General features: G+C 48.3%; 11 protein-coding genes across 11 annotated transcripts; 8 read left to right on the top strand and 3 right to left on the bottom strand.

The window, feature by feature from the left end:
* Positions 1-801: 801 nt before the first annotated feature.
* N7525_008367 (Voldacs domain-containing protein) lies at positions 802-1,759 on the top strand (the record flags this gene model as incomplete). Its single annotated transcript, XM_002568800.1, has 2 exons — positions 802-1,082; positions 1,150-1,759. 2 exons carry the CDS (start codon positions 802-804, stop codon positions 1,757-1,759), a joined length of 891 nt encoding a protein of 296 aa, XP_002568846.1.
* Positions 1,760-2,154: 395 nt separating this feature from the next.
* N7525_008366 (uncharacterized protein) lies at positions 2,155-4,818 on the bottom strand (the record flags this gene model as incomplete). The annotated part of the gene is made up of 1 exon (XM_002568799.2): positions 2,155-4,818. The coding sequence occupies one exon, from the start codon at positions 4,816-4,818 to the stop codon at positions 2,155-2,157; it is 2,664 nt and encodes an 887-aa protein (XP_002568845.2).
* Positions 4,819-6,400: 1,582 nt separating this feature from the next.
* On the top strand, positions 6,401-7,401 carry N7525_008365 (putative carbonyl reductase; the record flags this gene model as incomplete). The annotated part of the gene is made up of 3 exons (XM_002568798.1): positions 6,401-6,653; positions 6,717-7,100; positions 7,154-7,401. The coding sequence occupies 3 exons, from the start codon at positions 6,401-6,403 to the stop codon at positions 7,399-7,401; spliced, it is 885 nt and encodes a 294-aa protein (XP_002568844.1).
* A 657-nt stretch (positions 7,402-8,058) lies between these two features.
* Positions 8,059-8,787, bottom strand: N7525_008364 (uncharacterized protein; the record flags this gene model as incomplete). The annotated part of the gene is made up of 1 exon (XM_002568797.1): positions 8,059-8,787. The coding sequence occupies one exon, from the start codon at positions 8,785-8,787 to the stop codon at positions 8,059-8,061; it is 729 nt and encodes a 242-aa protein (XP_002568843.1).
* Positions 8,788-9,709: 922 nt separating this feature from the next.
* On the top strand, positions 9,710-10,639 carry N7525_008363 (uncharacterized protein; the record flags this gene model as incomplete). The annotated part of the gene is made up of 1 exon (XM_002568796.1): positions 9,710-10,639. One exon carries the CDS (start codon positions 9,710-9,712, stop codon positions 10,637-10,639), a length of 930 nt encoding a protein of 309 aa, XP_002568842.1.
* Positions 10,640-12,821: 2,182 nt separating this feature from the next.
* Positions 12,822-14,093, top strand: N7525_008362 (aromatic alcohol reductase; the record flags this gene model as incomplete). The annotated part of the gene is made up of 4 exons (XM_002568794.1): positions 12,822-12,905; positions 12,970-13,254; positions 13,315-13,641; positions 13,716-14,093. The coding sequence occupies 4 exons, from the start codon at positions 12,822-12,824 to the stop codon at positions 14,091-14,093; spliced, it is 1,074 nt and encodes a 357-aa protein (XP_002568840.1).
* Positions 14,094-14,833: 740 nt separating this feature from the next.
* Positions 14,834-15,640, top strand: N7525_008361 (MSF1 domain protein; the record flags this gene model as incomplete). Its single annotated transcript, XM_002568793.1, has 1 exon — positions 14,834-15,640. One exon carries the CDS (start codon positions 14,834-14,836, stop codon positions 15,638-15,640), a length of 807 nt encoding a protein of 268 aa, XP_002568839.1.
* Positions 15,641-16,476: 836 nt separating this feature from the next.
* Positions 16,477-16,940, top strand: N7525_008360 (uncharacterized protein; the record flags this gene model as incomplete). The annotated part of the gene is made up of 2 exons (XM_061214373.1): positions 16,477-16,716; positions 16,800-16,940. 2 exons carry the CDS (start codon positions 16,477-16,479, stop codon positions 16,938-16,940), a joined length of 381 nt encoding a protein of 126 aa, XP_061068804.1.
* A 1,091-nt stretch (positions 16,941-18,031) lies between these two features.
* Positions 18,032-18,928, top strand: N7525_008359 (uncharacterized protein; the record flags this gene model as incomplete). The annotated part of the gene is made up of 3 exons (XM_002568792.2): positions 18,032-18,576; positions 18,648-18,725; positions 18,784-18,928. 3 exons carry the CDS (start codon positions 18,032-18,034, stop codon positions 18,926-18,928), a joined length of 768 nt encoding a protein of 255 aa, XP_002568838.2.
* A 2,281-nt stretch (positions 18,929-21,209) lies between these two features.
* On the bottom strand, positions 21,210-21,434 carry N7525_008358 (uncharacterized protein; the record flags this gene model as incomplete). Its single annotated transcript, XM_061214372.1, has 1 exon — positions 21,210-21,434. The coding sequence occupies one exon, from the start codon at positions 21,432-21,434 to the stop codon at positions 21,210-21,212; it is 225 nt and encodes a 74-aa protein (XP_061068803.1).
* A 3,233-nt stretch (positions 21,435-24,667) lies between these two features.
* N7525_008357 (uncharacterized protein) lies at positions 24,668-25,267 on the top strand (the record flags this gene model as incomplete). Its single annotated transcript, XM_061214371.1, has 1 exon — positions 24,668-25,267. The coding sequence occupies one exon, from the start codon at positions 24,668-24,670 to the stop codon at positions 25,265-25,267; it is 600 nt and encodes a 199-aa protein (XP_061068802.1).
* Between the last annotated feature and the right edge of the window lie 754 nt (positions 25,268-26,021).

Raw genomic sequence — 26,021 nt, 5'->3', positions numbered from 1 at the left:
TGAAAGGGATTAATCCCTCATTGCTCTTTACATCACAGGAGTGCCTGGGAATCAAATTCTCAACGTGGCACCCCGGATCAACCGTCCGAAATAAGGTCTCTAAAGGATATGGTTCAGGCTGCCTTACCAGCGCTGGGCTCTTCTAAGTCCTTAAAGCAGTTCAAGTCTGACACTTTTCACCTGCCGTGGTGGCAGTGGGACTTTGACTGTCAGCAGTAAGATTATTAAAGATATCACGACTTGAGCGAATTCAATGATTATCATTTCAAGGTCATATCAAACCATAACTAATCTTGCCCCTAGAAATCCAATTGTTTTTCGTTTTAGTAGGTTCTAAAGAAAGCCCAGGGATACACCGGATGATAATTTAACGTTTCACTATTATGACTATTATGTTTTACCTGTAGACTTTCCTATTGAAATTACTTCTCCTTTACATCAGATGTGTGGAGGTTATGTTGCTCCAATGCAGGGTCGCATGGCCCAAGGTGCAATATATACCGTCAGTGCTCTGGAGGTGAGAACTTATAGGGTGCATATAGCTGACCCTTCAGTACGGCAGTCGCTTCTACATTGTATGAGATGTGTGATTTTTTTTATTTTTTTTCTAATAGGTTCAGGTAAATTTCTCACAGCCTAGGAGAAAGTGTATGGGTACCAGAATTATAGAATGGATTATAATAGAGCGGCTCCCAAGCTCACAGAAAAGCTCCACCCCGCGCCGGAAGCTCTTTTCATTCCCCAACTCCATATATCATTCAACTTCCTTCTCTCTCTCTACAATTACACATACACTACGATATGGAGGCCATTAACAGCTCCCCTGAAGCCTCCTCATTCGTGCCGCTCGCCGAACACCAGTCGCGCACCCCAAGCTCCTTCTACTCCGGACCCCCAGTCTTGTACCACCACAGCCAGCGCTGTAAGATCGTCATCCTTGAGCGCGAGCTACTCGCCACCCCAGCGCTGAGTGCCCTGCGCGGCCAGGGCGGTGCAAACGACAGCGCCGCAAGCCAAAACCAGCAGGACAGCGATGAGAAAGAGGTCGCAATCTCAGACGTGGATATCTGGGTAACATCCGAGTGAGTCTACCAATTCCCTTTACATCCCGAAACGAGGGTACCGACTGACTGATTCTTCACTCAACAGCAAATTCCTCCTCTTCTCCCGCACCGCGTCAACAGGCGTGTCAATCCCCTACCCCTCGATCTCACTACACGCGCTCCAACGGCTACGCGTCCCAGACACCGATGCCGAAGTCCAGGGTCTCTACATGCAGGTCGCGATGCTGCGTGCGCCCTCTGCCGACGACGAAGAGGAATGCATTACAATGACTGTGGTGCTGCCCGCCGACGCCATGCTACAAGAGTCCACCGAGGCCGCGGAGGAGGCGGAGACACCTACGCAGCAGCTTTACAACGCTGTTTCGGCGTGCTCCAACTTGCACCCTGACCCTGTTGAGCAGGGAGATGAGGATGACGAGGAAGATGGACCCAAGTTCATTTCGGCTGAGGAGCACGATGGAGTCTTCCAGCTTGGTAGCGGTGATCTGCCCCCGCCTGTTGATGGGAGCTCTGGCTGGATCACTGCGGACAATATGGATCAGTTTTTTGATGCGGATGGGAACTGGATTGCTGCTGGTGAACCGCCTTCTTTCCCTCTTGGGCCTGGGGCTGGGACTGTTAGGGCTCGAGAGGGGGAGAATGGCGTCGACGAGAATGGAGATGAGGACGAGACGAAGTGGCGGAAGACGGATTGATTTGGTTCAGGCTGTTTTGAAGGAACATATGAAATACACGGTGTAGGATTGGCGTTCAAAATACTTGGGTGGTTACATAGTTTACTACCAATGGGCTTTTTTTGCTTGAGGATATTGTCCAAGGAAACATAGTAAGGAAACATAGTAGAGAATGATTGGATTTCTTTAATGAATATCAACCTTAGAAAACGTACATATGAAAACAAAAGATAAAAGAAAACCGACCACCAGGCGACAAGCAAAGAAGTAATAAAACAAATAAAGACAGATAGAAGAAAAGGACACTGAAGCTTTTCGCCAACATCAGTATCGGATACTGCACGATAAAAAGGAATCAAAATGAATCAAAAGAAAACTGTCGCTTTCAAAGCTCACAAAAGAAAGCAAAACTAAGCTTATTCCCGTAGGAACCCATCGCCGTCATAAAGGCTAGCAGGCGTGGCACTTCCAATTCCAAGTCCAAGCCCCTTGCCCGTTGGAGTAGTCATTCCTCGACGGGGAGAAGTAGGAGTCGGCGGTGCATGGTGGCTCGACATATGAGGCGGTAATTGTTGATTGGCTGGCGTGGAACGAGGGACACTGTTCTTGCCACGGGTAGGGGAGGACTCAGGCGTGCGGAATGATCCAATCGGGGCCTGCACGGAGGTCTTAGAAGGGGAGGTAGTCTGGTTGGGGTCCTCGAAGATAGTTACGGGATCTTTGAACATTGAGGACCGGCGGGAGCCGTAGAGTGCAGACCCGCCAATGGGACCCAGCCCGTTGTCCATGCTGGACACTGAGACACGATCTCGCCGCGATGAGCGATTTGGAGCATCCGTTTTAGTGCGTTGAAGTGAGTCTGTGGATCTGCGCCAGTCACTGCCTTCTGTCCCTGTGATACTCATGACAAGAGGGAGGCGGTTGGGCGAGGCCAAGGGACTATCTGTATGATGGGAGGAGGTTAAAGGGGCGCAAGTCGTCTGTCTGCGGGCTGGAATGGCGCCGGGTTGGCTGCGAGGCCCCTTTACCGCTGAGCGTCGTGGGCTACCTATGGCAGGGGAGTTCTCGTGGGACGGCAATGGAATCTCAGACAGTTCCCATGCAGGTGGTAATCTCTTGGGAGAGGGAGTGTGGGTGAGAGAGTTGCCGTGAGACACAGGGAGGGATGTGAACAGTTCAGGGAGAGCGCGAGAGTCTTCGAATGGAAGCTTATTGCCAGCCATTCCAGATGGAGCACGGTTTTTCTTCTTGCAAGGACTGTCGTCGTCGTACATTTGGATCTGCGGCTCCTCGACTAGTGGCCCGAGAGAGCCTAGTCCGGGCTTGCCATGTCGACTGCCGTACTTGCTGCGCCTTGAAGAGGACAGAGGAGACGGTGGAGTTGGCGGCAGCGAAGGCAAGGGTTTTGGTGGGTTGTTGATTGCGGACTCACGTAGATCCAGCTCCTCCATTTTGTCGAAGTCTTCTGGTTCCTCTTCGACGGTAGGAGAAAACGTCGATGACCCAAACGTCATGGGTGGATGGATAGAAATACGAACACAGTTTTGCCGTCGGTGGCCCTTGCGTTGAGGATTTCCACCCTTGAGCGCAGAGGGAGGATTGCCCTTTAGGGAGAGACTGGTACGTTGCATCGGACTTGGTGGCTTAGCGGTCTTGCCTGCGTTGCCTGGTGATCTGACCGGTTGGAACAGAGTCCCACCCCCAGGTGAGCCAACGTAGAATGGGTCGTTCACAATTTCGTCATTCTCGTAGTCCGTACAGCTTTGGAATTGATTGACATGTGGTCCAGAGGGCATGTGAGAGCCCGATGATCGCCAGGAGGGTGCTGAATTTGGATATCCCAGACGTCCCACTGGAGTCCCAGACCGCAGGGAGGCATGTCTTGAAGGGGGATTAGATGAAGACATGGAGTCAGTTCGACGTGGGGCACCAGAAAGACGATCACTGGAGAGGCCCGAATGATGTGTCGTCAAACTTCGTCGAGGTGATAAGGGCGCAGATTTATGACGAGTTTCAGTTGTCGAGGAGGAGCGGACAGGGAAGTTATGCATAGGAGGGATGGAGGTGTTGGTGGCAATGAAGCTCCTCCGACCATCCTTGACTCCAACGTCGGCAGCGCTGAAAGGCACAAACGTGCCTGAAGGAAAGACGGGTGAGGTCATATCAGTGTCAGCCGACCTAGGACCATTTCTACCGTCATCCAAAATTGAACTATTGGTAGTATCCAGACTCATGGAGGAAAGTCTCATCACAGAGTCATTCCTAGCGTAACTAAGTCGGTCTGGGGGATATGCAGTTGGCGGGGGAGGAGGTACCGGGTGACCAGGAGCTACCCCTGCAGTTTGACTAGCGATACTGCCCCCACGAATACGAGTAGGAGACTCTGCGGCTGAATCAGACCCAGACGAGTTACGATCTTTCGAAACAGGAAATACACTTGACCGCTCTCGTGCTGGAAGAGGCCATCCAGGTGAAACAGGCTTCATACCTAGATGGAACCCAGTATCATTTTCGTTGGGATCTGGTGTTTGCGTTGGAGTTCGTTCTGCTGATAATTCCAAAACTCCCTCGACAGCCGAAAGTGGGACGTCTTGTTTTGATATTGATATTGATTCTTTAGGTGGCGGGCTAGGAAGATGATTCGATTCACTCAACGTCGCCAATGAGCTCATACGTTTGTGGGATGATCGTGACAAGCGCTTCGAACGAGATCGAGATAGGGAATTGCGGAGAGATCGTGCCTTCTCAGTGAAGGGAAAAGATGACTCTGAGTCTCTTTTCGGACGATGCAAGCTTTCCCTCGACGTTAATTGGCCCCATTCTGATGGTTTGCCATATGGAAGCTGCCCATGAGCCCTCAATATGCTCCCTTCTGCCCGGCTCAGTTCAGTCAAGGTGTCCATCGGGGCAGATCGCAAGCCCCCGCTGCTCCATCCCTGCCTCTGAGTGAGGCCTATCAGCCTCATTGTATGGCGCTCTTTGCGATACCTGACCCAGACAATGATGCTGACCACCGAGAGGGCAATGAAGATGGCCGCGCCGCAAGCGGCTATGGCGATGACGGCGGGCAGCGCCAGCATGATCACCTCACTGGTGTGTCAATGAACTGACTCGGAGGCTTAGAACGCTTAGAACGCAATTGGCGGAGACGATCCGTGAGTATCGGATTCGGTTTGAACATGCGATGTTGTGGATTATCGCTGTATCAAAACGGCAACAGTGAAGCTTCACAGAGCTGGATCTTCATCCTCATGGAACAAAACCTCACAGGAATAAGAAACAACAAGAGTTGCTAGCATTCCATCAAGGGGGGCCACCATTTGTTATGGGAACATTGATTCCAGCCGAGGAATGCTCATTCATCACCACCCGGTGCAAAGAATGCTGGCGGCCACACTACCCCCTTCAATCTTGTTTCAACAATGACAACGCCACCAAATATAATTGTGTGAGCAGGCCATTGACACATCTGCGAATCAGTATAGGTTGGTTGGATGTTGAGTGCCCTAACTGAATCCAGTCTATACTTGACACCAACTTGTCGCCATCTTTCGAGTGCCCTTTCCACGTCTTATTTTGCACCCTTGTTCGGTGGAATCTAGGGTGCCTTTTTGGACATATTTCTAATGTTTAGATGGATGGTTAACTGCCCCAAGAAACTGTGGGATAACGCACTGGTCGCCTTTGACGATACTCCGGCGATCAATAAGATCAGTGCACAAGCTTGGCCAACCTATTAATGTCCGGATAAGCGAACCATTTTGATTCTAACTGAGTGGCTTTGTTAATGCCGGAATATAGATTAGTATACCTAATAAATTCGGAGTTTGCATTGAATTGTACCGTGATAATGCATTGACCAGGATAATTACCCCTTGGGCGCATGCCTTTCGAGACAGTTGGATCCTACCGATAGCAGAACTTTGAATGTCTACAATTTCCAGTCTTAACTCATAAAAAGCCAGTTCAAGCATCTGCAGTTCTTTCTGCGATCGTGGACCTGGATGGATGTCATTTTGGGGTCAAGTATCCTGAGACCTCGGCGTCCTTCGCTATTTCCAGGAGAATGGCCAAGTATTGTTCTGGGGGTATGTTTTATTCCCTATAGCCTCCAATCCTAGGGTAAATCCGCATTGAAGATAGAACAGTACTTATGTATATTTGTAGTGGAGAGTGTGGAGTGCAAGTTCCACGTTGAACAGGCCAAGATGATCGTTACCCCAGGTCTTGGTTTCACCGCCTCATGTGGGAACATTGAAGACCCCAGGTGAGAATAGCCTCTCTTCCAATTTCTGATAGACCTGACCTTGGAAACAGGTTTACAGGTCTATCTAATCATGTCAAATTATGATGTATCTCATTGCATCCTGTCAAATTGACGATTCTGCATAGTGCCATTACCCACTATCCACATGAGCCAGTGCCATCGAGACACAATGCGAGAGCTCCCTACCGAGGTGTATGTATACATAGGAGGGAAGGGAGAAGGCCAATGGTCTAGTCCGATTTCCCCGCCAACGCATCACTCACCGTCTATCACCTTGGGGTTTCTAGATTTGCCCCTCATGAGCTCTATATTTAGGTGACCTCCCGGACTTGCCCTTACTTCTCTCTTTCACTTTTGTATTTTCTCTCTATCCTCCCTTCTCTCCTCTTTCTACAATGGCAGCTCATCCAATTACCGAGAATGGACTCTTTGTCCACAACAACACCACTGCTCCTAAGCACCCCAGTCTCATGAGCATGTTCTCCCTCAAGGGGAAGACTGCAATTGTTACCGGTGCTGGCGCCGGTATCGGGTTGGCCGTTGCTCAGGGTCTGGCCGAGGCTGGTGCCAATGTGGCCATGTGGTACAATAGCAACACCAAGTGTATAAAAAGGGCCGCCGAGATCGCTGAACAGTATGGTGTTCAGGGTGCGTAACGAATCCACGCATTGTGATTGGTTCCACGTCATTCTAATACGATTTCTTTCACAGCCAAGGCATATCAAGTTCAGGTCACCGATGCAAAGGCTGTCGAGAAGGCCGTAAACGACGTCGTCAAGGAATTCAATGGCCGCCTTGACGTCTTCATTGCTAACGCCGGTGTTCCCTGGACCCAGGGCCCCATGGTCGACGGTCCCCTCGACCACTACCGCGATGTCGTCGCTATTGACCTCGACGGTACCTTCTACTGTGCCAAGGCTGCTGCTGAACACTGGCGCCGCCAGAAGGAGGAGGGCACCGATGCCAACGGCAACAAGCTCACAAACTTCACATACGGTAGCTTCGTCGCTACGGCCTCTATGAGCGGTCATATTGTCAACTTTCCCCAGATGCAGGCCGCCTATAACGCAGCCAAAGTTGCCGTCATTCATCTGTGTAAGTTTTAATTTAGACCCATCGGCTCCATCGCACTGTTAACACCTTCCCAGGCAAGTCCCTTTCTGTCGAATGGGTCCGCTACGCTCGCGCCAACACCGTATCCCCCGGTTACATTGCAACTGAGATTTCCAGCTTCGTGCCCGAGGCTACCAAGAACATCTGGCGCGACAAGATCCCCATGGGTCGTGAGGGCCAAGCCCATGAGCTGAAGGGTGCCTATCTCTATCTCGCCTCTGATGCTTCCACCTACACTACTGGGGCTGATCTCATTGTCGACGGTGGCTACTGCGCCCCCTAGATTCTCTTTCATACAAATTAAAAAAGCGGCATCTTTGGTTTGAAGCGTAAGTTTTGAGATGTCAGCGGTTTTAATCTAAACGCTACGGTAGACGAACGTAACGATAAAAGACAGTTTAGATAGACAAATCTGAATAAGATATTGTATTTGCAAGGTTTCACCATGCCCAGAATCACCCACATGGTAAAATGGTGTCTAAAACACCGATGCCAGACCCCGACGGAAGCATTTTCCCATCGCCGGCACGACCAGCCAAATTTCAGATTGTGCGCGATTGCCGAGCCAATGACGCTATGGAACCATGCCATCCTTGTACACCATAGGAAGAAATGGCTCGATCCCTTGCGTGGCGCTTTAGTGTTGATAAGCCCCGCCAATGACATCCTGGAATGCGATCTACCCCCGCGTGACAGGGTTCATAGACCGATGTGACCGAGTCGATCAGTTGCTTCAATCAAAGAACCTACAACCCACGAGGTAACCGGCAACATGAAAGTATACTAGGGTGGAACTTGGAGATTGAAATGACGTTTCTTTCAAGTCAAGTGAATAATGACATAGGAAAGTCCACGGGTACGATCATCGCTCAGCTCATCAGGTGCTCGGACATGCTGCCAAGCCCATGAATGTTGTATTCCCCAAAGCCTCATATACTCCTCACCCCCGTTGTTCAAGAATATCAGGAGTAACAAAGGCAAAAACACCCTGCGATGTCCACTCAACAACCTCATCCAACCAAGCCACCGGTCCACTTTGTTCCTGGCGGTCAATACCATAAATAGGACGCTCGACTTCGAATTCCCAAACGGGGACATTCTCGACTGGGTTCCGTGGCTCGAAGACCGCCTCGTCAACAGCGGAGTTGGACCAGTCAGAGTCATACTCGTCGGAGGAGACTGAGGATCCGGGAGGACTTAGGGATTGGCTGTTGGTTGGGGACTCGCCGAGTTCCGCAAAGGTGGGACGGCGTCGCGGACGGTATGGGCCTCCAGCATATGATGTGGATAAGCCGTGACCATCGATTTGGATCTCATCGTCACTCTCTGGGAATATATTGACCGTGTCGAGAGCAGGGTTATCGGCGTATCGATGGTAGTCAGGTGGTGACATGGATGAAGTCGTGGGGGGCGGAGGATGTTGTTCTTCTTCGACTTTGGTATCGTGGTTAACTGGCTCGTATCCTGCCCTGGACATGTGGTTTGGTGGGATTTGACGGCCAGGATTACGGCTGAAGAGTTTGTGAGCAATCTGTTGGTACGCGGGGAGGATGGCACGACGATGGAAGGCACGGAGATGCTGCATAATCGAAGCATTATAGACGGCAACAACGAAGAGGAATGAAAGGGCCAGGCAAATTGCCGGAAATGCAAGAGAAGCTTCTGCCATGATGACTTTGTTGATCGCAAATGGTTCCTGAGAGTAAAGGAGCGATGTTGGAGATACAGGAATACATGTGTGATTTGGGGAGGAGAAAAGGAAGAAGAAGCAACGCTGAAAAGGAACACAAATCGATATTTTTAACAACTACTGTGAATTGATGAACAAAAGGTTGGTAGAATTGTCAAACTGGCAAAAGAAAAGAGGTATCTAGGCTCATTCAACAGCGAGAGTCGACTATTTCCCTTACGTCTACTCACCTATATAAGCTGGTATCAATAGCCTAAGGACAATAAGATAGCAAGTCCTGACACTCGATCACTGACATCGACATGTAGACAGAATCCAAGTTACATTGTAAATTATCATGCAAACCCTCCTAATTTTCACAAGCATCCCTTGGCCCGACGATCTCGCAGTCACGATGTCCGTTCACGATGCCCGGTCACACCCTTAATTGCACCTTCCCATATGATCTTTCACACCCACACGTCATAACTGAAAACATTGGAAGGTGTTATGTTGGGGTGATATTTAGGGATGCCATCTTGACGCTTCCTATATTTAGATTGATACTACAGCTCTCCCACGTTCGAACTTAGGGTACATGTATCCAAGTATCTCATTTTGCAGTGAAACACCAAGATTCATTGTTTACCCGCTCTGCTTTCTTTGACTCGAATCAATGGGAAATAAGCATCTTTTGATTGTCTGGATCTAAATTAGAATCATGGAATCTATTGTTCTCTCTATTCCTTTGTCCACGACATCGACACAAAGGCCTTTCATGCATTGTATAAGTGCATGCCAATCTGCATCATCCTCCCCTCAGATCTTCCTCACCTCACGATCAGACCACAAAACCTTGCATCTACCGTATTCCAATTATTCCTTCAACCGTGCCGTGTGTGCTCTCACGCAACTATCCACCATGGGAATCCCTACGCGAGATAGGACCCGCATTAGCAAGTGCAGACTTCCAACAAAAAAGGAGTGGACAGAAGCTGTCAAGGAAAAGATTGTACAGTTCCTCACCACCGAACAGCTACTGTGTGGACCATTTGCTGAGAGACCAAAGTCACTACAAAGTGCAGCTCTACAAGATGCCCTTGAATGCACCCAATGCAGAGACCTACATATTATTCCCTATATGATGAATGCAGACATTGCTAAAGGCTCATATATCACGTCGCAATACCCACCTTTCTTCGCCAGCAAAATCGCGCTGGATGATTACATATCTCCTTCCGACACAGACATAGTAACCCACGAATATGACAATACGACATTTTGGGAATATATTACGCCCGCCCAACAGCAGCGTTACTACGACAAAATCGATACCATTCTCAAGAAGGCCGAGGCTGAGTCAGGCAAGCCAATAGATGAAGCCACCGTGCTTTTCGCCCACTACCAAGTGGACTTCCACATCCGCCAACACTACCTCGCCCCCCGGAGTATCCTCAATCTATGCCGCTCAAAGGATGATATTAGGTCGCTGACCCACTGGCAATGGAAGAGCGCCGTAGAAGATGAGACCGCATTCACAGAATTCCCAGACTGGGGTGTGGGATGGGTGCATGAGCCGAGCAATTCTCTCGGCCACCAGATTGCAGCATGGCGGATGGGAGAAAGAGGGCGAGAGAAGCACCTCGCGGAAGTGCAGGCCCGGTGGGCCGAGATCAAGGACGAGAGACGAAAGCAGAGAATACGAACAACCAGAATTTTGTTCAATGGCGAGCATGTTAGGACTTACAAGTATGAGCTATGTGGACCATATCTGACAGAGAAGGAGATTATGGATATTGCAACGCAAAGGGGTGATCATTATGAAGCCTTCGTGGATGCTATGGATACATGAGTGATGGTTTATTGAATGTTACTTACCTACTGTATATATGTACTTATTTGAGCGGGTCTTGGTTTTTCAAGAGAACAACCACGCTAACCAAATACCCGAATCTCAGACACCACTTCCCCCAACCTCACCGAGTATAACAGTCATCAAACACCGAGAAGTGTTCTCGCTCATCACTGTCACCACAATGCTCTTCTGCGCCTGTACAGAACGAGAGAGAGCATGTAGTAAGAGTGAAGTAAAACAGAAATGAGGTGAAGGAGAGACAATGTAGAGAGTCATGAGAGATGGAGATGAGACCTGTTTATGCCCACATATTACCCATATAAAAAACCAAGATATACTTAGCCCTTGTGATTTCGCCAAGACGTTCGGCATTCATACTAGAAGTTGAAGACTTATTGCTGGCTATAAATAATCAGGTTCTTCCTAAGCATGATCTTGCCTATTTACACTCTAGGCCAACAGCATCAAATCATCGCGAGTTCCATTACCGCCAAGCAATCATAAAATAGATATTTTCCAGAATGAGTTTGTTAGAGTGGCTTATCGCAGAAGGTATGCCGACATCTTCAAGCAAATCTACAACCAACATGCTCACGTGCAGAAGTGGAATCTTGTCGCATCGAAGAAGTCAAGGCGTATGTACTCCGTACCCTAATCTGGACTAGCAACGGCTGCAATGAAAGCCCGAGCCAAGCTGGGGTCCATCCGCTATGAGGCATTATTGGTCTGCAGCGCATGTTACTCGGGAAGTCAAAAGGGATTCGACAATTGAATTTTTCTCGAATGCTCCTGGTTTGCCTTGCCCAGCTTTTGTCCGATCTTCCGCTATTTTCGCGATTTCTTTCAACTAGCCGCTCATAACGACGATCAATCTTCGACGTGATGACATTGGTTAGAAGGTGTTTCGGGGCCCAGAACATCATCATGCTTAGGCCCTCCCACCATGCTGCATTCCCCGCGAAAATTACCAGAAGGACCCGAGATCATCCCCTACAGTTACTTGTTTAGGAAGAATCCCCAAAGTCGAGCAACCTTACCCCACCAAATCCAAATATTAAAATGCAGGCGAACAACGAGAATAATGTGTTTAATATGTTCCAAGGGTCGCAGAGTTGAATATTGGACTTTATGGACTTTTGATACCATGGGAAAAGGAGGGGAAATACGCCAGGCACAGATCTCCCGGTTGTGGCTGACCCCCCTCCCTCTCCTTGGCTAATTACAAGGTTATCATTTACGATCAACTTCCAAGGCTTCCAAGGCTCGGTCTTGGGGTGGTCACAAGCAATTAGCCCCGTGTGCTATCCGCCATATAGGATCCCTTGGAATTCCCCATGAATCCTCCATGATTGGCGCCCCAAAGGCCTCCCAAAAGAGGCGCTGCGCCACCAATGAAACCCACTGACTAATCCTCGCCATTTCGTCACTCCTGTCCATGGGACGTGAAACCTGACTTCAGAGCTGTGACCACGCAGATCGGGATTTGTGACGTGGGTATTCAAGATTCTGCACGGCGAACAAGGGGGCTATAAAGGGGCCCTTGCTAGCTACGAGGTTTCCGAGGTACTTTCGGACTAGACCGATGAGTCAATGATCTCCTGATCAGAAAGACATATACACATTTTCAAATGTACCATTTATGTATACAATAATTCATGTATACATATGTACTCAATACAATATATATACCAGATCTGTTAAAACCCCCCCAAAACATCATTATTATCCCATGGAATTTCCTTTGACCGGGAAGCCGTAACATATGACGTAACGTCGCCGACCTATTAGGGTTTTCCCCGAATCACCGGCCCGTGAAGGAGAAAAGGTGTAAGAATATGTACTGAAATTCGTAGAATTATTCGAATAGAAGTATGATATATGTTAATAATGTATATATAGTCACGAGTAATAATATCATAGGGCGAAAAAAGGGAAGAAAGAAAAAGAAAAAGAAAAAAGACTCCCCCTCAAACGAGGGGAACGAACATCCACTGACCCACTGCTGCGGATGAGAAAGTGGGTTGAGCCTTTGGGAATTTATAACGTCGTCAGGTCCTAAACCTGTTACCCAATCCCTGTCTCTCTTTCTTTCTTCCCTTTGATCTTTCCCCTCCATCAAATCTTACCCTCTTATCTGAACCATCACCTTACCATCTTCATTTTGAATCTGAATAAAATTATGTCCACCAAGGTTTTGCTCGTTGGAGCAGCGGGTGAAACCGGAGGTTCCATCGCCAACGGACTGTTGGATACCGGTAACTTTGTAAGAGTTTCCTCGACGACTACCAATTGACCCCAGACTAATTGCCTCGTTCTTCGCTACACAGGAGGTCATCGCTCTTGTTCGCCCAATCTCTGCCCAAAAGCCAGCTATCACGCGCCTCCAGGATCGAGGATGCCAGATTCGGAAATGCGACTTGAAGGCCCCAGAGGAGCAGCTCATCGAGGCGTTGGCTGGCATTGATGTGGTTATCAGCTGCGTCGGGCCTGCCGAACAACAGGACCAGATCCCTCTTGCCAAGGCAGCGAAAAAGACCGGTGTGAAGCGATTCGTTCCTTGTGGTTTCATCACCGTTTGCCCACCGGGCGGTATCATGTGGTTGCGTGATGAGGTATGAGGAATGTGGCACGATGCTTTAGACAGTTGCTAACCAGGCTTTGATTACGTACAGAAAGAAATCGTCTACAACCAGATCCGCCAGCTGTGGCTTCCCTACACCGTCGTTGATGTCGGCTGGTGGTACCAGCTCGCCTACCCCCGCCTCCCCTCCGGCCGTGTCGACTACGCCATGACATCCGGCAACGATGAAATTATTGGTGATGGCAACATGCCCACAGCACTGACCGACCTGCGAGACATCGGTCGCTACATGGCTATGATCATTTCCGACCCCCGCACTTTGAACAAGAAGATCCTTGCCTACAACCTGGTCTCCTCGCAAAACAAGATCTACGAGCTCATGGAGGAACTCAGTGAGGAGAAGATTGATCGAAACTACGTAAGTTGCACAGACTCCCGGCTCCGGAATGAGTCAATGTGGCTAACCGATTTTTTCTTTTTTCCGGAGCACAGGTTCCCGAAGAAACCATCTGCAGCAGAGTCGTGGCGGCCCGACAAGCCAGTGAAACCTATCCATTCGACCCAATCAAGTTCATTCCACGGTATCTGGCTGAATATCAACTGTCTTGGGGAATCCGCGGCGACAACAACCCCGAGTACGCCAAGTATCTTGGCTACCACACCACACAGGACCTGTACCCCGAATTCCAACCCACGGATTTCCGCGAATATCTCGAGTCGGTTATCCGTGGCTCGGCTAAGGGTATTTACACCGATCGTGTGATCTCAAGGAAGCACCAACGACACTTCCCGCGTACCGAGTCCAGCGATTCCCTCTACACCCGCATATTCCCCCGCACGGAATCCAGCGACTCGCTCATGTCGCGATGAACTGATGAATAGGAACACCTTTTACGTATATCGCGTTACCTCTCCGCCTCACCCAGGAAGCGACTGTTCCCGACAAACGCCAATCCCGAACTGCTGCCTGGGAATATTGACAAAGACTTTATGACATCTCTTTCCTCCCCCTCTGGCCCCATTTGACGGGCCATGGAACTCAGTATGCAACCGCCTGGTGCTTTTTTAGGGGTGTTGACAACGTTTTGGGCGTTTGTGATTTTGGCCTTTTGATAGACTCTGGCTACTTCCGATGCCTCCTCGACGGGTTTGGTGGCGATCCTTAGGAGCTGGCATGGGAAATGCTTCTATTTTTTTTTGTTTATGCCATTCAATTTCGATTCCAAAGTTGTCCCATGATGGGATTCCAATCTGCATATAGACAGGATAATGTCTGACAAGTCTTGGCTTTCCCTTTCCGTTTTAGTGCTCACCCCATGCCGCTTTTTGCCCACTGAGTAAAACTGAGCACACCCCTGAGTATTATATAAGCATTGCTTAGGCGGGCGCGCCTGGGGTAGGCTTACATCACCATTAGCTATTAGGTGCCGAGTCATTTGCCAATCCCTATGTGCACGTGACTGACCTCCATGTGATCTGGAGCATCCGATTCCCGGATCAATAATCACCCGTCTCCACTTTCTACCTCCGCCTTCCAGAGCAAAAAGTGCTGGATCAGACGACACCCTGCCCTTCTTGTTTTTTCATGAATCCATGAATCGAATGCTATCATGAAGTTCTTCGAAAACAAATTCACCTACGACTACTCCTTCCCCGCCGTCTCTCTCGCCTACTTCCTCCGCTACCCTAACCCCTACTCTCGCCATGTCCTCACAACCGATGTCATCGACCGATACGTCGATCCAAACACCCAGCGTCTTCACACTATCCGGATCCACTTGAAGAAGTCAAAGATCCCCTCTGGAATCCTCAAGCTACTACCAAAGGGTATGGGAGGCTCCGACAATTCCGGCCAGAGTTACATCCTTGAAAAGACCATCGTGGACCCCAAAGAGGGCTGGATGGAGACTGAGTCGCGCAATATGGAGTGGACTGGTATTCTCAGCGTAGTTGAGAAGCAACACTACCAGCGATTGCCATCCGGGGAGGACCGTCTCGTTCTGGATGGCTTGGCTGTTGACAAGGTCTCTGAGCAGACCACTGTCAAGACTACTGTCACTTTCCGCTCCAGGCTCGGCCAGGGCAAACTCCTCGGACGCAAGAAGCAAGACACGGCTGGTGACCATGTCGATGTCGAAGAAGAGGGCACTCGCAAGGGATTCTTCTCTTCCCTGTCCACTGCTGGTATCCAGCGTACCATTGAACTCATCGGTGTCAGCCGCACCCGTGAGGCCGTGCTGAAAAGCAAAGAGGGCATGAACATCGTCCTCGAGCGTCTGCGCAGTGGTGGTGTTGTTGGCGTTCTGGAGGGCATGCGCCAGGATCGAGAGGCCGCATTCGGACCCGATGGTCCATGGAAGCGTGTCTGGCTCCAGGGCAACAGCAAGGATCGTTCCATTGAAAATGACGGCAAATAATTTTTGATTTTCCGTCCTGTTCTTTTATCTATGGGCTGTTGCAATTGCCCGTCTCATTGCATTCTGTTTTCAAGCGTGGAGTTTGGTTTGGCGTTGGGATATTGACCCTCTCCCTCCCTCTTTTCTGATTATTGATATTTGAGGATAGCGTATATCTTCTATTTTTGCATGGGGCTTTGCCTCTGGGATGTGTGCATGTGTGCTTTGGCATATGTGGAGGATGACATTCATTGTACTATATGCATGATTCTTGTTATTTTTATCTCTTTTCATGGAGCTCTATCACCTTTTTTCTTTTTTCTTTTTTTCTCTGATTCTTATTGTTTGATGAACGAGCTTCTAAATTGTCTGTTCATGTTGTCGTTCTAGGCTACATGAGTCTTGTATCTTAAATTGGCAGTCAACAATATGACTTGATGTCGACACAGTCAAGCTGCGTCTCACACAAGAGCAGGTGCCGTGATATAGGAATCGGAGAAAAGGATGTTACTGGTCTGCGGATCGTTCCCAGATGAAACCCTTCCTCGCCTCGAACAATAGGAGCCTGATAGTGTGAAATGTTCGAAATGCGATTGACTCCTGAAATTAAGCGGTGCCTTCCATATTAGATATACAGGCCACAGTCATTTTCCTGGACTTAACAAAAAAAGAACCGCCGCCCTTCGCTGTCGAACGCTCGTCATCGTCTCTCCATTCACTCAACATGGACTACATCACCCCAGCCTTCCATTCAAAGCCGGGACTTCGCCCCGGACTTCACCGTGGCAATCCGCCGTGGCCCAGTCATAATAACCGTCCCCGTTCCCGACGACAGCCTCGAAACAATCGAATCCAAAATGGAGCACATCAGCAACGTCATTCTACGGCACAGTCATCTCAAGAGCTACCGCAGCCCCTCCACCGAAGCCCTAAACCGCTGCAACAGATCCCAAGACGCCGCAGCTTCCGCCAGGGTCGAAATGACCGAGCTCGAAAAGATCAGCTCCGATGTCGACTGGCTAAATGCGGCTCCTCAATTCCCATCCTGCCAAATCCGAACCCCCTTGCAGGAACTTTCAAGCCTAATACCGCACATTGTACGGAAACCTCCTCCCAACCATCCGTTCTATCTGGAGACTTCCCTACGCCCACTATCTACCACGCGGCGTGAATCCTTGAGGAGAGCCCGGCGCGTTTCTTCGTTACGGCCATGGCGAAGCACTTCGCGTTTCGCGGGCCTATGGAGGCCGAGAATGATTGGCGTGAGCCGGATGAGGCGAAGGGTGATGAGACTTGGCTCTTGATGAATGTTCAGGAGTGACTGTGCGTTAGTCTGGCACATGAGAGGGCTAGGGCTGCTGAGTTAACTCAGAATATTGAGTTGTTTCGGGATGTGCTTGCTGCTCGTGTCGGGATTTTCGAGCCCTAGTTGGGGTAGGAGAAGGGGATTTTAATTGCTTTCTGATACCTGAGAGTGAGAACTCGTTTTGCAGTGAGGGATAGGATGTCCAATATTGAATGTTGGGCCTAATAGCTCGATTCTTGAAAGCTTTCGGTCTATGGCAACGTACTAGACTTATATTGCTTTTAGTTTTTCTCTTAGAAGCTGAACTTCTACATATATGTAGGGACAAGTTGACGATGATAGAAAGGATGGCTTCACGAATGTACTTGATATAGTTCCCATGTGATATCTACTATTAGATATAGCAGTGTGTAGAAAGCTAAAGTGGAATTAGAGCGAGGCCAAAGTAAGGCTTAGATCTACGGGTATTTACCTAGGTAAGAATGAATTCCTTTACCTAGCAAGTCGCTTTGGCCTACTCTTAAAGAGGATTTAGGCCCTCTTACTCCAATATATATCCCGTTTCATTTAAATACTCCTATTGATCTTCCGGATAGTCTTCCACCCAGGAGTCAAGCCCTTCAGTGCTCAAGAAGGGTTCGGCTGGCTTTGGCCGGGACGGTGCTAAGAACAATCCTTACTTTCGAGATTCGAAAGTCTTCTTAATGTGATATCCTGGGATCTTGTCTCTGAGGATTCTCAACCCAGATATCCTCCCCTTCGCCAACACCCCAATTCAAAAGAAGCAGTCACATCGATCTGTAGCTGCTCCATCCTTAGTGAATCTATCAGCGAGATTAAGTCAAGTTCTGCTCGTCACTTGGGAAGGACAGTAAATACCAGCGATTTCCTCTCGACTTCGGCTGGAATAGCATCTCGTGTCTGTCTCTCAGCACTGTTTTGTGTTTTGTGTGTTTGCATGCCTCAGGCGTCAATGGAGCATTATTCCAACCTTGGAAGGTTGGCGCCTGAGATATGTCATCTCTTCTCTTTTGCTACTCTTACATGTTTTCCCTGTTCAATTCTCCTTGAACCTTACCCACTTAATCTCAACCTTCTCCGACAGGATGGATTCTGATCGCTCATGGTTTCGAGGGCCTCCACTCTACACCATTTCGTTTGGCCTCCCCGCCCCTTCTAAATGGAAAGTCATCGAGAAAGTGAACGAGAAAGCATCACAACTTGAGGAGAGTGAACTTGAAGAGAGTGTCTCCCAGGTCTCCTATGCCCTCATCAAGTATCGCTGCCAAAACTGGAACAACAAAGCTCAGACCGCATACATCCGCATTTGGAAGCAGATTCCGCATTTCGAGACTGAAATTGATGACCCGGACATTCGTACCCAACAGGCAAAACCGAATTGGATCCCCGAAGAGCTAATAGCATACAAGGAACTGACGGACAAGAACTCCGACGTCACGCCTCGCCTCCTAGGATGGAGCAGAGAACAACAGGATGGGTCGGGACTTGTCCCCGGCGGATTCCTAGTTTCCTTAGCCTGGGAGGAAGTCCCCGGTACACAGCTGGGTGACCAGCTGGGATCAGAAGCGTTCTGGAAGCTCGACCAAGATGAGCGTAAGAGGGTCCGCGACGCCTTCAAAGTGACAATTTCGTGAGTCAATACTCCGCTATGTGCCTTTACTCTACCTAGCATGTATACGTACTAATGTGGATCACCCTTAGCAAGATTAAGCGCTTGGGGTATCAGCCTCTTTTTGCTGGCGGCCGCAACCTGGTTTGGGATTCCACATCCAACACTCTGTATGACTCCCTTGGTCGTATTCCCACGCAAAGCTACATCCACTAACATGAATCGTAGCTTCATGGTTGGGTTCCGAGAATGGGCGTCTGCCAAACCCAAGCCCTGGTCTGAACAACAGTTTTCTTGGTTCGGTTTGGTCAAAATACCCGAGAAGTTCAACTGGTCGACATGGGACGGTGATACTTCGAGTTGGGAGTTTTAGATGAGAGGCTATCTGTGTGCATGGGGATTTAGTCCTCTCGAGGCAAAATGATACGTTTGAATACAACAAAACCGCTCCTCTTGGCGTTTTCTTTCAAATGCTTATAACTTATGAAGAAAAAGCCAGTTATAACCTTTGCTCTATCGAACACACCTAATATAAAAGCCCTGGAGCCCGCTATAGCCTCTGACTAATACACAACCACGCCTTCGCTCAACATATTTTTGGCTAGGGCAACATCAGGTCTCCCTTCTAATTCACTTCAGTGTAGGATTCTCACATCAGCCGGACTCTATAGAACACGCTTTTGAGCCATTGTAAATGCAATAATTATCATCCATAGTATTTTTATTCCACGCCCGGTATCCTCGCAAGGGTCATGCGTACAGCTATGGTGGTAGCGGAGATGGTTTTCATTAGCTACTCGTGGAACTAGAGATCATGAACTCGTATCATTCAAAAATAGGAAGGTTGTGGCGAGTAATTAGGTTCGAACTGTCCAGGTACTTCGTAGACCCCCTTCAGCAGGCCGTGGGTCTGCCAGCGAAAGCATTGCCATATGAACGAACGCCTGCCTCAAGGTAACTTGCCCATTGCCATCATATAGATCCCCGTGAAAAATAACCGGGGAATACTCCAAGCCCCGTACTCCCCCAACTTGAACCTGCCGCAAAAACAAAGTCTGACAGTAGTTGCTAAGGAACCCATACCGAACATTAAAGACTTCCATGTACCGTGCCACCTGTCCTATATTTGTATATCCCAAGTCAGCATAGGAACCTTCCATCCTGCAAAATGTCTACACGTCTATGGCTTGTGTAGGTTACAGATCTTACCAATTATGTGGCGCAGGCCATCTTGTCTTCCGAATTCAAATAGTTGAACTCTTAGGCTCAGGTCGTAATGTCTGGTCTTTGTCTGTGGGTGGCTCGAGGGGCCGTTGCACACTCAGAATCCCCAAAATGGAGATCGATGCCATTGGCATCAAAAATGGCTCCAAGTGTTTGACCCACTCGTTCCTGAAAACGGCCCTTCAGACCGTTTTCACTTCCTGATCTGGCATAGCCAGAAGGGGAAAGGGAGAAAAGAAGGAAGAGATGGATTCTCTGAAAATGGGAGCTAGCTTATATAGCTAGCAAACAGTGAGGCCTGACACCTAGGAAACCGGGCATCAGCCTGGATGGCATAACACACCCCCTCAGGCCGAACCTCACCCCCCGAAATCGTATTCCCTGGGAGTCGATCCTGCTCCTGCTCCTGCGTAGGCAACTACACCCTAATCCTCGAAACGGGATCTTTTCCACTAGTAGCACCATAGTCCTAGTCGAGATTTCCAATCCGGTGGTCGAGTCTCGGGATTCAAATGGTAGCATTTAGCTGGTGTGTGTCCTATAAAAATATAGTACTGGTATGCTCCATTAGCTATTATCGGCCGAGCTCTCTAGATAGCAACGTGAGCTTCGGCGGTGATTCCTTTTAGTGGTACGTTTTGCAATTTAGTCTTATTAAAATTCACTAAGCTAGAGCTGTATGCAATTCCGTCATTTATAGTCCGCTCTACGTATTAAAGAATCTCTAAGTAGTATTAGTAAAAATCCTTAGCTGTGATTGTACGGGAAGGGTCCTTATAACCTTTAAGCTTTTTATAATAGGTAGTGATAAAGTGGTAGAAATGTCCGTCGCCGTCGCCGTTAAGCTATCGAAAAAGGGTATTTATAGCGACGTATAGTGTACTAATTAGGTCGAGTTCATTCGCGGTGTAAAGCGCTATTAAAGTGTTTAAATAAACTCTATAGTAGTGCTAAAATCGGACTTCTTTATTTCAATAAGTTTCTAGAAAGCCTTATTAAGAGCGTAGATACCATATCCTCGGAAGAGCTTAATAGCCTACTCTATAAATTCATCCGTAAGCTCCACGCGCACCCCCTAAGACCTAACCTACTATACGAGGGAGGAAGATATATTAGTGACGAGATATCCGGTGATCTAGATCGAAGTGTTTTGCCATTTTCTCGCGATAGTGAGATCGGTCTTCGGTGGACGGGGGATCTTACGGTCGATAAGACGGTGAAGGTCGAAGCTTTTAAGATACTAGACTTCGAAGCCATATTTGTTCTTGAGAGGATCCTAGAATTTGTGTAGTGTAAACGAGCCGAGATCCGGGAGACCGCTTGCCTAGGTGATATTTTTATCTTCACCGAGAAGAGTACTCCATTTATCATCCACTGGGCAGGCATCAGCTTGGATGACATAACACTTCCACATCTGACATGCTCCTGGGCTAGGTCACCAAGGAGGGGGTGTTGGGGAGTCTGATGGCCAAGGGATTCGGGGCCCACGCGGTATTTTCGAAGGTCTGCATCGTCTCTTGTTTGAATGGCGCCCAGGGTGCTAAGCTACCCACGTACTTGACTCTGCGGATGGCGCTTGTGGTCGTTCTTCGAGGGCCCGTATTTAGATCAGGCAAAGGTTCGAGGAGGTCCGTTGTGGTCATAGGAGTACCCATTTTGTGTGGTTTGGAAAAAAAAAAAAATCGTTTACGAAAAAGGTGAAGCTAGACCACCTAGGTATCTAGATATTTACCTAGGTACACATGTCTGCCACAAGGGTACCTTCCCAATTTGGAAAGAACGCACTTTCCAAATTGTAGCTTCATGGTTGGGTTTCGAGAATGGGCTTCTGCCAAACCCACGCCCTGGTCTAAACTTAAGCTCGCTTCTATCGTCGACTGTGAAGTCTAGACGATCAAGCGTCCTTGGGAGTATTCCGCGAGGCGCCCTGTCTAGAAAAAGGTTACTTTTCCGGTTACTTTTCCGTGAATGCCCCTGATGTATATATTGATTAGCAGAACAGATCTTGCTTGGCAAAGGGAAGCAAGATCAATGCTATTGGAGTAGTCTAGTCTCCCTCAGGTAATGAAGATCATGCTGGTGTAGCTAGCGACTGAGCATGAAAAGGGAGTTTGGCTAGAAATGAGCATTAAAGATACTATTCACCGTCGATAAATGTACATTCATATATTTTGCACTTGATGGCCAGACAAAACCAACAAATGGTTCCATAACTCAGTTGGTTAGAGTGTGGTGCTAATAACGCCAAAGTCGAGGGTTCGACCCCCTCTGGAACCACGATTTCGATTTTTTTTTCCAAAATACAAAAAACTATGACTTTAGGGAATTGATAGAGCGACATCCCCTTTGGATAACTACGGGGACACCCCTGCCTGATCTTTCAGTACCGCCTTCCTAATTGGGTCCAACGCTGGATTCTGCCAGTGCAGAGTTTTCTACCATATAATTCTGCCACCACTATAGGAATTCCAGTTTATATAGTAAAAGGACACGTATTTTGATCAGAAAAAAATCGTACATTTCTGCCGAATTAAGCATTGGTATGTATATTATATACTGGATACGTTGATATTCATCCTTTTTAACCTCGACGCGCGCGTTTTTGGCCCCTTCCACGTCTATATTCGCGTCTTAGGACTCGGTGCTAGGTATGGTGCGGGGTATAGGTGCTGACAAAAGTGATTTGTTTTTACTATGTGTTTGCATACAAATTGCAGGTATCTGCTGTCGTCCCATAGTGTTAGGGGGCAGTTTGACACGAAGGCGGTGTAAAACCTCTAAGGCGGTGAGCACAGCGGTAGGCAGATGCAGGTGTCGAGGTTAAAGCGGTACCCAGAATAGGAAGGCGGTACTGAAAAATCCTGGGGTGTCCTAGTATCAAAAGGTGTCCCTCTAACTAGTTACCAATTCCCTAAAGTCATAGCTTTTTGTATTTTGGAAAAAAATTATCGAAATCGTGGTTCCAGAGGGGGTCGAACCCTCGACTTTGGCGTTATTAGCACCACACTCTAACCAACTGAGTTATGGAACCTGGTTGTGGTCGACGGCCAAATGTATTGCTCAATGGATCTATTCGCAACGATTGTTAACTATAATCTAGTCACATGTCTTCCATAGCTAAAACACATTAAACATACAATTCTTTGTTTAGCTGGAAGCTCCGCCTGGTGCTTACCAGTCAGCTGGAGCTTCCCATTCAGGTGCAAAAGATGCAGCTGGAAACTCGGCAGCATCGCTCTGGGCCGCTTTTCCCAATTAAATTGACCAAAAATTGGAAGCAAGTGTAACAATATAAAGGGGCCCAAGCGACGCAGTATCCTGCCTTTGAAGCAAAGGTCCTCTCGCGACTTTTAAGTAGTGATTGATGACCGGATAGGAAATACATGCCAGTCTTTATATGATGCTCGATACTGCTCAGTATCCCGGGATCCCACCTAGGCAAACTTGCTTGTCTCGTTCTCACCCTACTCACCTCCACCACCTTAAGTCACCAGTGCGATTGACCATTTCGTCCAAGCCAAGGGAATGTAGGCTTGATGGTACAATGTGTTCATTTCAAATCAAGAAATCCGGGCAGGTAAAACTATGTCGAAAGCTGTGGTTTGTAGCTCTTCGAACATCGCTCTGCCCAACCAATCATAGTATCTATCAACAGATTCTGGAAAATACCTTTACCGATCTCAAGGTCAGCTGGGATGCTTACTTAGGCTTCCTTAGAAGCCGCGAGGCGTACATCACTGATTGAAGGAAAAAGTTGAATGCCAAACCGGTATTTTCGAGCGAACAGTGGAAATTGAGTCCGCAACGATGAAAAATGCTCTGTTTGAACTGCACAAGATAGCACCCACGCGATAATGATATACAGGCCCCGGAAGAAGCAAGCCGCGCGCACACACAAGCGAGAGGTAGTGAGACACGAGCAAAGCGCGGTCAATCTCCCGATCGTAACGGGCGCTCAAGGTGCTCGGATCTCGGCCGCATTTCCGCCCCTCCCAGTGAGGCTCGACGCAAGTAAGAAATCGACCAATTGGAATGCCAATGTTGCACTGTGCATATATTCCATCGGCCGAAGGAACGTTCCATTATGCGTTCGAAGCCAGTCACTGATTTCAACACGCTCGTGTCTGACCGGGCTCCACCCTGGGAAGGGAAAAAGGGACGCCTATGTGGTGCGCCAGACTTTCACTTACCGCTAGTCCTGTATTAGTCTTCGCGCCGAAGGAACAATAGCCTGTTAGCCGTTGCGCCCTGGGGGGATGCTTCCGAGCTTTCTCCTTATAAGTCGGCCAAGTTTTGCTTGGCGTTGCTCGAGTTGCTTGATTCCGGGTGGCAATCACAGCCCCAGGCTACCTAGGCTGACTCTCTCGCGTCACAACGAAGTGATGGGTTATTTTCCAATATGGTTTAGGATCCTCGCCAGGAAAGGCTGGCTTAGACTTGACGACTCCTCATATCTCTACCGCAACCACGAATTGGACCTACCGTGTCTCCTTATTTCATTCCAGCTATCGGAACCGTCTGGCTTGTCTACTACCGTGCCTGCCATGCAAAGGCCACGGCTGCTAGTAAGCAGCTTGATGCCGAGAAGAAAAAGGTATCTATCACCGGGTACGATACTCAGTTATTATTATTTAAGTATTCCACCTCTCGTCTAGTTGCCACTGCCGGTTATTGGTTTACTAATAACGTCTTCTTTTACTGAAACAAGCTCTTTCAGAGCAAGTTTATCGTAGTCGTCAGACTTTACTCTACATCTCTTATAACCGACTGGCTTTAGAACTTGATGAGTATTACCGCTTCTCTGGCTGCTTCGTAGTTCGTTGATAATAAGCTCTACGGCCGAAAAGGGATGTAGATTATTAGCTTTAAAATATGTTTTATTCTCTTCATGATTCCCGCCTTTCTTCTAAAGTACGAGACATCTGCCCATATCCATTCGTTCCAAGCGATATACTTTCTCGGTTCCTTTTTCAACCAGTTTAGCCCGAACTGCATCACCTTCCTCGTCGCTGCCGAGGTTTTCCCCACTCCAATCCGTGGCACTGCCCATGGCCTCTCTGCCGCTGCCGGAAAGCTCGGTGCTCTAGTCATCGCCGTTGTCGGATCATACAATCCCACCCAGCAACAATACTATATTGTCCCTTGGTTCGGTTTGGCTGGTGTGCTGCTCACTAAGCTTTTCCTGCCGGACACCACCGGTCTCGATCTACGCGAACAACAGCGTCGCTGGTTGCATATTCGCCAAGGTCGCGAGCATGAGTACCATGGCCCTGCTGTCCACCGCAAGCATCTTTCTATCTGGGGGCGCTGGATGGGCAAGGGCAAGCACTACGATGCTGACCTTGGCTATCAAATGAAGGTCAAGGAGTGCCGAGCCGAGTGGGAAGCCGCTATGGCCGTCCGTCGCGAAGATAAAGACGCTCTCTTCGATATGGATGATGTTGATGAGTCAATTCTCCACGGCTCTTTGCATACCTACTTGAACTAGCCCGATGATCCGCGGTGTGGAGAAGAGTGAGGTCGAGCCTACCGCCCTGTTGGTACCCGGGATGATCAGGACAACTCTATAGCAATCGTTGTGGATAGATCCATTGAGCCATAAATTTGGCCGTCAACCACAACAAGGTTCCATAACTCAGTTGGTTAGAGTGTGGTGCTAATAACGCCAAAGTCGAGGGTTCGACCCCCTCTGGAACCACGATTCCTTTTTCCTCTTTTTCTCTTTTTTTTTCCCTTCTTTAGAAAAAAAAAAAAAAAAAAAAGGTCACCCTGACTCCAGGTAAAAATTTATGATTAGTTATGTTACGATCTGGATCTGATAGATTAGTTTGCTTTCTTCGATTTGTTTGCTAAGCGAGAAGAGACAGGGTTTGCATCGTTTGCACTAGATCTCGGTTTGATTAAGCTTTCATAAAGAGAGCTCGCCAGATCCCTTGCTTCCTTTCCTTCTTTCTTCCCTGTCTTTAGTATCTTGAATTGATGCACTCTCTTGCTTTGGCTTGTAGATCTGGCACGTCACAAGTTAGTTATATAGTTAAAGGTATGGGGGCGGTGTAGAGGACGGCTATATCACAGTTCCATACAGAATATAGTATGTACAGTATTATGTGTAAATATATATATTTTGATCGTTTTCTTTTCTTTAAATTGAAATTAATAAAATATAGACCTCCTTTATACTATTTTCTTTATAAATCATAGGATAAAGGTTATAAAAACAGTAAATAGTAATACGTCTTGTC

This window comes from Penicillium rubens, assembly GCF_028828025.1.
Source record: "Penicillium rubens strain IBT 27055 chromosome Unknown utg000003l_segment0_segment0, whole genome shotgun sequence".
Taxonomy (NCBI): domain Eukaryota; kingdom Fungi; phylum Ascomycota; class Eurotiomycetes; order Eurotiales; family Aspergillaceae; genus Penicillium; species Penicillium rubens.
The sequence above is the reverse complement of the archived record's forward strand: the minus strand, read 5'-3'. Positions and strand labels throughout refer to the sequence as shown.